Source organism: Lagopus leucura, unplaced genomic scaffold (assembly GCF_019238085.1).
Source record: "Lagopus leucura isolate 7727_CA_CO unplaced genomic scaffold, USGS_WTPT01 35181-0_obj-0_obj, whole genome shotgun sequence".
In the NCBI taxonomy this organism is placed as follows: Eukaryota; Metazoa; Chordata; class Aves; order Galliformes; family Phasianidae; genus Lagopus; species Lagopus leucura.
This window is the reverse complement of record NW_024966768.1, coordinates 340-10,500: the sequence shown is the minus strand read 5'-3', so window position 1 is coordinate 10,500 and position 10,161 is coordinate 340. Positions and strand designations below refer to the sequence as shown.

General features: G+C 60.3%; 1 protein-coding gene across 1 annotated transcript; it reads right to left on the bottom strand.

Annotated features, from left to right (window-relative positions):
* Window positions 1-84: 84 nt before the first annotated feature.
* Window positions 85-9,893, bottom strand: LOC122192776 (integrator complex subunit 3-like). The gene is made up of 6 exons (XM_042893434.1): window positions 9,416-9,893; window positions 7,010-7,093; window positions 5,445-5,528; window positions 2,195-2,308; window positions 1,926-2,010; window positions 85-852 (listed from the first exon to the last, which is right to left on the bottom strand). Exons 1-6 carry the CDS (start codon window positions 9,515-9,517, stop codon window positions 782-784), a joined length of 540 nt encoding a protein of 179 aa, XP_042749368.1. The 5' UTR covers window positions 9,518-9,893; the 3' UTR covers window positions 85-781.
* Between the last annotated feature and the right edge of the window lie 268 nt (window positions 9,894-10,161).

The following is a 10,161-nucleotide window of genomic DNA, read 5'->3' as shown; positions in this document are numbered from 1 at the left end:
GGATGGAGCTGAGCTCGGGGGGGACAATGCTGAGCCCACGGGGGGGACGGGGCTGAGCCCACGGGGGGATGGAGCTGAGCTCGGGGGGGACAATGCTGAGCCCACGGGGGGGACGGGGCTGAGCCCACGGGGGGATGGAGCTGAGCTCGGGGGGGACAATGCTGAGCCCACGGGGGGGACGGGGCTGAGCCCACGGGGGGATGGAGCTGAGCTCGGGGGGGACAATGCTGAGCCCACGGGGGGGAGACGGAGCTGAGCCCACGGGGATGGAGCTGAGCATGGGGGGGGACAATGCTGAGCCCACGGGGGACCGTGCTTCCCAGCTGGCCCGCCCCCAACAAATCGAAGTTGCAGCCCCAGCGAGGCTGAAGCTGTGTTTACACACAGGAAGCTTTTTGGGCAATTAACTCAGTCCTACTCCCCCCCGAAAAGGAACACCTCCCCCGCAGGCTGGGGAAGCTCAGGAGGAAAATAATTCGTGGGATCAGCTCTGAGCCACGCGCGCACCGTCAGCGCAGGGCAGCTTCAGCCCTCGTGCAACGCAGCCCCTGAGGTTGGCTGGTTAATGGAAAGAGGAGAATCCCACAGCAAGAGGGCATGGAGAGCTAGAAACACACAGCACAGCCTGCAGACACAGCTGGGGACATGGGGGCACAAAGGGCTTCTGCATAGGAAACCCCGTTGGCAGGCTGCTGTTTGCACCACCACTGCAGACCTTGGCCCGGTGCTGCCATCCTGCACTCAGCACAGCAGGAAAGCTCCCGCCTGCCCCGTCCCAGCTTTACCTCTGCTCCGTCAGGATCTCCAGGACGTTCTCTGCCAGCCAGATGTTCTTTGCTGTCACATCCCCCCCTGCGAAAGGAAAAGGATGACAGGAGAGCGAAGCCCGTTAGGTCAAAGCGCCCTGCAGTCAAAGCCAAGCGAGGAATCTGCCTGGCCCCAAACGCCCAGAGGTGGAAGCACAGCACAGCAGCTGCCGGGAGGGGATCAAAGGGGTCTTTGCTACAACTGCACGTCTGCAAAACCGAGTGAGGAACGGGTTTCTCTTTTCTGGAAGGCAAAGAAGCCAAAAAAGGGATGAAATTCGATGAGATTCCCAGCTGCTGAGCTTACAAAGGGACCCAGCAGCTGCAGGGAACATCTGACGTCCCCAGCAAAGGCCACGAGTGGGGCAATGCCCGGAGCTGCGGCGACACGAGGGAACACAGGAACTCCAGCTGCACAGCACAGCCAAAACAATGGGATCACAACAAATTAAAGCATCATAAAGCAGGGGACGGTGGCACCCTTCCAGGTCACAAGGGGCCCCGCACGGGGGAGGTGTGAGCGAGGAAACAAGGGATGCCTTCAGCAGCACTTTGACGGACCGTTTGCGCTGCCACAACGAAGCTGGCTCCCCTCCCTCCCCTTCTTCCCCCCCCAAAGAGCAGACAAGGCCATTTCCAGCCCAGCAATTGAAAGCACAGCGTCAGGTTTTTACGGTGGGACACAAATTCCTGCAGCCTGGACGTCAGCAGCGAGGCTGAACGGGGAACACGGAAGAGGCGCCGTTCCTGCAAAGCCGGAAAGGCGTGCGTGCGCACAGCGCTTACAGCGGGACCCCACGGGCGACCCCAGCGCCCTGCAGGGCTGCCACCTCTCCTGCGCCCTCTCTGAGCGCTCATTTTGCTCGTGCCACCCCACGTGGCTCACAGCAGGCGCTGAGGACCATCGCGGTGCCCTCGCGCAGCGTGGCGAGGCGAAAGCTGGCAGCCACGGGGACCAAAGCGCTTCCTGGCAGCTCGCAGCTCCTGCCAGAAAGCTCCTGGCTCTCTGCTCGTGGAGGATGTCGGGAGCAAACGACTCTCAGGGCTCCATCTCTGTCCTTGGCTGCTCTGAGCAGGGCAGGCACGCGTCACCCCGTCGTTCGGGGCGGCTGAGCTCACCTGCAATCTGCTTCATGAAGGTCATGCAGACGCCGTCGGCGCCGAGCACGCTGCTCTTCACCAGCTCCCTCAGCAGCCACAGCAGCTGGGCAGAAGCAGAAAGGAACGTGGGTCGGGTGGGCTCTCCCACGGCAGCGCTGTGGATGCAATGCCATCCTCCCCCCCCCCCTCCCCCCCCTTTAGTCCCTTCCAGGTGGGCCCACGACCCCCCCCTTCCCCGGCTCCAATGCTCCCTCCTCACCCTCTGCCAGGTTGGCAGCCCCCCTCACCTGGGTGCGACAGGTATCCTGCAGCTTCAGGTACTTCTCCATCAGGATCTGGTTGATCTTGTTGAGGACGATGTTCATTCCATCTCTGCTCACCAAGGCCAGGTCCCGGTAGCACTGCAGCAGGGGAAAGGCCCCGTAATGAAAACCATGCAATGGGGTTTGGTGGGTTTTTTGTTTTTTTTTTTTTTTTATCTAAACCTGATTAGATAACAGCAAATAAAACATCTCGGGGAAGGGACACCGAGGCAGGAGGGTGCCAGGGGATGACCTGAATCCACATCCTGGGGCTGAGCCAGCAGAGCTGGCAGGGTTTCTGCGGTCAGGCCAGGAGCCAGAAGCTGCCCATGGCAGAGCAGACACCACAGGGCGCCTCACATCCATCTCCCCCATCCCAGCTGCAGCTCTGGAGGGACTGAGAGCAGAGAGGAAAGGCCAGGAAGGATCCATTAACAAACAGTTCATCCACCACGAGCAGCAGCCAGGCCAGAGAGAGCAAAGGTGCCGGCTCTCCCTTCCTCCTCCTCCGCTCAGGACAGCGGGGGGTGGAGGATGATTAGGAAGTAATTTGCTAATTAGCTCTGCACGAATGTTAATTTGTGCTGGTAAATGTCATGATATTCCAGAGAGCAGAGGTCTGGTCTCTGCATCCTCCTTTGGAGGACTTAATGAGGCCTCAGAAGATCCCTTTGATGAGGTTTCCTGCACTCTGGTTTTCTCCCTCCCTGTTTTCGTGCAGCGCCGTTTAAACAGATTGCAAACAAACCAAACCAAACCAAATGGGATCCCCTGCTGCAGCCCCCGGCACGAGGGGGGTTGTGATAATCCACAGCCAGGCCTGCAGGAAACCTCCAGGGCTCAGCACTGAGGGATGGGGGGGGAGAAACCCGAATTCTTCGGTTGTTGCCAAAGCTGTGAGCAACCCATCGCCTTCTCCCCATTCTGAGCTGCTGATCGCACAGGGATGCTTAATGAACAGGAAGGAATAAGTGATGAAGGTGAGATTTAAACGAGGGAGGTGGGAAATAAATAAAACAGCCCCAGAGCAGGGAAAGGATCCCAAGCCAGGGCAGGAGGAGACGACAGAGCCGGGCTGCAGCGCGGCTCCGCGCCGAGCGTTAATGAAAGGGAGAAGTGCCAGGCAGAGGAGGCAGCCCTGCCACATCAGCTGCTGTCACTTGGGTGTTTGAAGGCGGCCAAGTGTCCCTGCTCACAGCTGGATGCGTTCAGCACAGCTCATCTCTCCCTGCTGCAGTGGCGAGGCGCTGATATGGGAGGGGAGAGCTGCAGCTCGGCCCCACGGCGCTCTGCTGGGGCAGCTCCGGCCCCATTCATACAGCAGGGGGTTTAAGAGCCACAATGGGGCAGAAGGAGAGAGCTGCCCCACCAGCAAGCACAGAAGCACCCCCCGTGTTCAACCACCTCAAATATCCTCTTTTCTTGTGCTATTCCTGCTGGTGAGGTGATGCTTGGTCCACAGCAGCGCTGCTTCCACACCACCTGCGTGGCTCTGATGCTCCTGCAGGCACACAGGGCTGTGCTGAGCCCCCGCTCTGCCCATCCAGCACTGATCTCAGCGCTCTCTCCTACCCCCTGCAAGATGCTCTATCAGCCAGGTGAGTCTCAACCCCCCCCCCTTTGCGAGCAGGGGAGCGAAGCAAGGCGAAATTCACCCCCCAAAAATCAAGCAGAAAAACACTGTTGGCCCCCGGCCATGCTGTCTGGATGACACCAAGAGCTGAGAGCAGAGCCCAGTGGCCTGGCAGCTCCAATTATCCCCTAAGAAAAGCACTGTGCTCCCAGGATCTGACCTGACAAGGGCAGCGGGAGCAGCATCGCCATGGCAGCAGGTATGTCCCCCTGCCAGCTGGGCTGCCTGAACCCCTTGCCAAAGGAAATTACAGAGGGGAAGGCGCTGCAGAGGCTCCACTCGGCCCTTTGCAACGTGATTGCCAGGCAGATGAAATGCCACAGCTCGCCAGACCCGCTGCCAGCACAGCAAAGCACCTGCCCTGCAAGCCCTGCTCTCCCACGCTCAGCTCCTGGGCTCTGAGAATTCCTTTCCAGCTGAGCTCCACCGCGTCCTGGAGGAGAGGAGAACATTTCCTTCCACGTGGAGGAGGGGAAGCATCCCGTGGCTCAGCAATAAGAGCTGCTCTTTGACTCCCACGCTTCTCGGGAGGAAGGATGCGACCCAATTCAGCCCCTTGGGGTTGACGTGGCCGCCGCCGCCGCCTCCCAGTCAGGGCAGGAGGCAGAACGGGGCTGGAGGGCAGCAGGGATTCTGCCCCCGCATTTGGGAAGGTTTGAAGGAGATGGAGCAAGCCAGCAGCACCAGCAGCTGAGCCTCCATGCTCCCAGGTGAGGTGCGATCCCCTTCTATGATGTGATTTCTGGGCTGAGGACCTCAACGCCACCGCAGCCAGAGCTGTAATCTGGATCTGCTGCTTCAGTGAGCAGAGCTCTGCCCTCGCAGCACTGATCAAATCCAAAGAGAGCAGGGCGTGAGTCAACACCCCGAGTCCATCGCAGCCCCAGGGCCGTGCATCCCTAACAACACAACGCAGCGAACGCCTTCCATCCCTTCCATCCTGCACCACGCCTGCTCACTGCAAAGCACCCAACCCAGGGCCCCTGGGTGCCCCCCACCACACGCAGCCCCTCCAGCAGGGCTCTGGGATCCCCTCAGCTGCACAGAGCCTTCCTTCCTGCTCCACAGCACGGCTTCCAGCTGAGCTGCTCACAACACCCAGCGTTCGTCTGCGCGGCGACGGCTCGCGGCGGTTTTTAAAAGCCACACTTTGCAGCAGCATTAAAAAAGAAGGGTTGCTTCGAAATTAAATCTGCTCTGCAAGATTAATAGAAGCCAACAGCTAAGATGCAATTTTCTCCAGGAATTGAATGCCTCTCCTCCAGAGCCCCATTATTTCTGGAGGCATCTACAGCCAACCTATAACACACAGATCCCTGCCGGGCCCCCAAGGGGAAGGCAGAGGCTGGGAAGGGCTCTCCAGCTTCTTGAAGCCTCTTTGCTCTCCTCCCACAGCGAAAATGAATCAACCCCGGGGCTGTGAAAGGACCCAACCACCCCAATTGCCTGCGCCACGGGGATGGAACCGAACCACGGCGGCCCAAAGTCGTCGTGCTGCTCTTGTAAAGGCGGCTCGGTGCGCTGGGCTGCGCCTGCTGCTGCTGTTTGGAAGGCAGAATCCCTCGAGCATCAACACTGCGCACACCGATGGCACAGCTTTACCTTCTGTGCCTGGCTGGGTTCGGTCAGGACCAGAGTGAAAAGGCCCAGGCAGATCTCCTCGTGTTGGGAGGCTCCTTTGCATATCTGGAAGAGAAGAGAGCCGTCAGCGAGCAGCGGGTGCCAGGGGACGGGCAGGAAGGCAGATGGACGGGGAAGCTTTTCTTGGGGCAAGGAAAGGGAATCAAACAGCAAACACAGCATCACAGAACTGGAGGGGTTGGAAGGGAGCTGCAGAGCTCATGGAGTCCAACCCCCTGCCAAAGCCGTTCCTACAGCAGGGCGCACAGCTCGGCATCCAGGCAGGTCTGGAACATCTGCAGAGCAGGAGACTCCACCACCTCCATGGGCAGCCTGCTGCAGTGAACAGTGGGACCCATAGAGACACGTTGGGACCCATTGGGACCCATGGAGACACATTGGGACCCATTGGGACCCATGGAGACACGTTGGGACCCATGGAGACACGTTGGGACCCATGGAGACACGTTGGGACCCATTGGGACCCATAGAGACACGTTGGGACCCATAGAGACACATTGGGACCCATTGGGAGCCATAGAGACACATTGGGACCCATTGGGAGCCATAGAGACACATTGGGACCCATTGGGAGCCATAGAGACACTTTGGGACCCATAGACTCCACCACCTCCCTATGCAGCCTGTTCCAGTGAACAGTGGGACCCATAGAGACACGCTGAGACCCATTGGGACCCATTGGGACCCATACAGACACATTGGGTCCCATAGGCTCCACCACCTCCCTGTGCAGCCTGCTCCAGCGCTCCGTCACCCTCAAAGGTGACCCCCCCTGAGCTCTGCACACCTCGGTGATGGCAGCACTGCTGCAAACCTCGCAGTGTGGGCAGATTTGGGGCTGTTTCGAGATGCTTTGCAAACAGAACAGCGCACACCAACGCTGAGCGCTGCAGCTCTGAGCCTCCTCTCGGAGGAGCCTTCCACAACTCTGTGCGCCCAGCCTGCCTCGCCAACCCTCTTCCCATTAAGGAAAGGCAATTTCGGGCCACTCATTCCAAGAGCCCAAGGTGTTCTGAGGAGAAAAAAACACATCTAACATATCTGAGAGCTGCTGGGATGTCACACAACGGCTCTCCTTATACGGTAACATCTGCAGCGCGCCGGCGTGTATTTTAAGACCGCGCTGAGATAGAAATAAATGCTCCATCCTTCAGCTGCAGGACTGAACCTGCCCTTTCCAGCGGTCTGCGCTCGGCCTGTTTGGAGGCCAAGAAAAAGCTGAGCGGTGCAGGAGCACAAAAATACATCAGCAATGCAAACAGCGGCAGCACGTGAGCAGCAGCAGCCGCGCAGGCGCTCGCACGCTGCTGGACGCTCAGCTCTCAGCCAGGAACTGGCTCCCAAATCCCATCCTAGAGGATCAAAACCAGCCACGTTTTGCCTATCAGCTCCCAGACGGGTTGAAGAACGGGGAGAACGCAGCAGGCTCCATTCCCTCTTAACGCCCCTCCGCTCTCCGTGCTGCCACAGCCTGAACTGTTCCTTCCAGGCTGAATTTCACCCCTGTGGGGGGAGACGAAACTTACGTGTGCATTGAGGGCATCGTTGGCCTCTCGCTCCGACAGCCCGTTGGTCAGCGAAGTCACGATGCCCACGCACCTCTCCAGCCTCTGAAACACAGCAAAGCACCGTCAGCAGCGCATGGGAGGAGCGCAGGGCGCTGCTCGGAACCAGCAGCACCGTCAGCTCGCAGGCAGCAGGGATGAGGGGCTTCACAAACAACTCCTCCATGCACAGGTCTGGCTCGGAAACCACTCTGCTGACAGAGTTCCAAGAGCCAAAAAGGAAAGGCGGCGTTTCTCAGCGACACCAAAATCGGTGCCGTTTGGACGGGGGGGGCAAAGAGGCAGCGTGCAGAGCTGGGATGGAGCTGGGATCCCCAACTGCAGGAGCCACGCAGCTGCCCCACAGCTGCCCCACGGCCCTGCGAGGCCCCTCCAGCCCCATTCAGCACCCAGGGAGCTCTGCTGCTCCATCTCTGAGCGACTCCTGGCCCAGAGCAGCAGGAACAGCTGATGTTTCCACTGCGAGGCAATGGAAGGCCTCTCCAACACACGGCACCAACGTGACAGCGCTGGGGAAGCAAACAGTGAGAGCTCCCACTCGACGTGAGAGCCGTCAGAGCAGCTCTTCTTTTTACAGATCAGCTCTCCTGCAGCAACAACTGCTGGTTTTGGCTGTTCTGGCAGTGAAGACACGACCTTTGCAGGGCCCAGAGGTGCTGATGTGCGACGCCTCCTTTTGCACAGAGGTTCCCCCCTGCTGCCCCCATCTCTGAGGCAGGGAAAGCCTGAGCAGAACAGACAGCCCTGCAGTCCCTGATCTGATCTGCTCATCGCTGCCCTGCAAACGCAACGCTCAGGTTGTGGAGCTGCTTGGGGACTCCTGTGCACATCCAAGGGGCTGCGGGGAAGAGTTGGTCGAGAAAAGGCTCAGCAGTTGTTGGAGGTGATGTGAAGAAAGATGCAGCGGTCAGCAGCGCAGAGATAACGCCTCTGTCACACAGGCTTGGTTGGAGGCCCAGCTACGGCATTACAAACGAGCAACAGGGCAGCCACGAAAATCCCCACTGCAGAGCCGACGAATTATTTGAAAGGGAGAAGAGCAGAACAAAATCCAACGGCTGACAGACAAAGCCAGGAAAACCCCAGCACGAAGGAAGACAACTTGTGGGCAGGGAACGCAGCCGGGAGCCACCAGAAGAGCTTTGAAGAGGTTCAGCATCAATTTGTGCCTTTGATCCCAGGGCCAACGGGGCAGAGCTCACGGATAAGCAGATGTACCAGCTTGCTGCTGCTGGGCACGCAAGAAAAGCTGAGTTTCCAACCTCTGAGCAACCATAACAGCTCACAGTGCAGCATCAAAACCCACAGCAGAGCAAGAGGGCCGTCTTGGTGTCAGCATAAGCCCCAAATTGCTCCGAGCCACCCGTTCACCTCCATCACACCGCCGTGCCGTCAGCTGCAGCTGCTGCTGGAGGGGAAGGGAAGGCAGCAGCTTCCATCTGAACTTTGCAGGCCGAGGACTCAACGCACGAGAAGCACGCGGGGGTTTTCCTGCACGTTGAGCTCTTTGCACAGAAACAAACTTGTGCTGGTAAATCCAACAGCGCTGCCACGCTTGGGAGTAGTACTGATAGCTGAGCTTGTGTTATCAACCCAGGCTTGCTTCCAGCAGCGAAGGAAGGATGGAGGAGCAGCTGCTGGGAGGCCTCTCATGGTCACCTCTCCAAGCTGGGCCCTGCCTGCGTGGTGGAGCCGATGCTGGCGGTGCCCCAAATCCCAGCAGATCCATGCCAGGCAGGCAGAGCTGCGCGGGGCCGACCTGGGAACGGCTCAACCAGAGCTGGATGGGACCCAAAGCACACACAGGGACTGCTGGGTGCTCCGAAGGAACATAAATACACTCCGACTCCAGACCTCGAGACCCAGCCGTTCCAGTTACCTCCCTGTTTTTCTCCTATAGCTGAAACCCTGCGCGATGTTTTCTCTGCCTCACGAGCCATAAGTACACATTTCCATCCCACAATAAATAATCCTTCACTCCCATAAGCACAGCCATCCGGGGGGGGGGGGGGAAAACAGAACCCCAGCCCGGGTTGGAGGCTTCACAGCCGCTCACCCTGCGAGCCAGACGTGCTCCAGTACTGCAGAAGGGCTGAGGAGATGCAGCACTCGCAGCCCTGAGCCCAGCTCCCTTCCCCACCTCCTGGGCACTGCCGACAGCCCCCGGTGCTCCTGGGGAGCCCCAAACCCTCCCTACCTGGGGGAACCTCTCAGCTGATGCTGTGGGAAGAAAAGCCCAACGTGTGGCCTAGCTCTGGTTCAGCTCCCCGTCACCCCACCCCTGAGGCATGGGTGCAGCACCCATTCCCCCTGCCCACCTCACAGCCCCCCGCCTTCCCCCCCCCCCCCCCCCCTTTTCACACCTACCTCCTCCAACTCATCCTTGGCATCCAGAAGGGTGGAGAGCAGCAACTTGCCTCCTCCTCCTCCTCCTCCTGCCGCTCCCCCCTTCCCCTTCTGCATCTCCATTGCTGCTGGGGGGAGCCCCTACCCGAAGCGGGGGGAGGGAGGGGGGGCTCCTCTCAGGTCAAGCCCCCCCTCTACGTCCCCACTTTAGTCCCGGCTGCCCCCCCCAGTCCTTCCCGGCTGGAGGATGGGGGGGCTCTACGGGCACCCCCCGGTACCCCCGCAGCACTCCGCGCTCCGGCTGTGGGGATGTGCGGGGGTCACCAGGCCCGTGAGTGAGGCGGGGAACACGGGGGAGAAGGGTGGGGATGGGGGGGGCTGCTCTTCGACCACGCTTGGCCCCCCCTGCCGCCGTGCTGGGCTATGGGGGCCTGTGGGGCAGAGAGCCCCGGGGGTACGGGGAGGCACCGGGGCTGACAGCTGCCCCGGAGGACGGGGCGAGCGCTGCGGCTGCCGCCGGGCCGAACCGAGCCTGGAGCGGTGACAGCGGGGGGGGGGGGTTTCGGTGCCGGGGGAGGGGAGCGGCGGCTGCGCGCCCCCCGCCCAGCGCCGCCGGCCGGAAGTCACTAGGAAAGGGACGGGAGGGCCTGGGCGGAAGAGGAAGCGCACGCCGCCGGAAGCTGCCGCCCCTCCTTCACGTTAGCCAATGGAAGCGGAGAGATGGTTTTGAGTGACAGGGCGCGGAGGGGCGGGGTCGAGCAGCGCTA

What these genes read in the sequence shown, in the direction of transcription:
- LOC122192776 (XM_042893434.1), bottom strand. Translation starts at nt 9,517, where the DNA reads ATGGAGATGCAGAAGGGGAAGGGGGGAGCGGCAGGAGGAGGAGGAGGA. An exon ending in CCAAGGATGAGTTGGAGGAG is followed by an intron (nt 7,094 to 9,415) that starts GTAGGTGTGAAA and finishes GCTGTGTTTCAG; the next exon opens with AGGCTGGAGAGGTGCGTGGG. An exon ending in CTTCATGAAGCAGATTGCAG is followed by an intron (nt 853 to 1,925) that starts GTGAGCTCAGCC and finishes TTCCTTTCGCAG; the next exon opens with GGGGGGATGTGACAGCAAAG.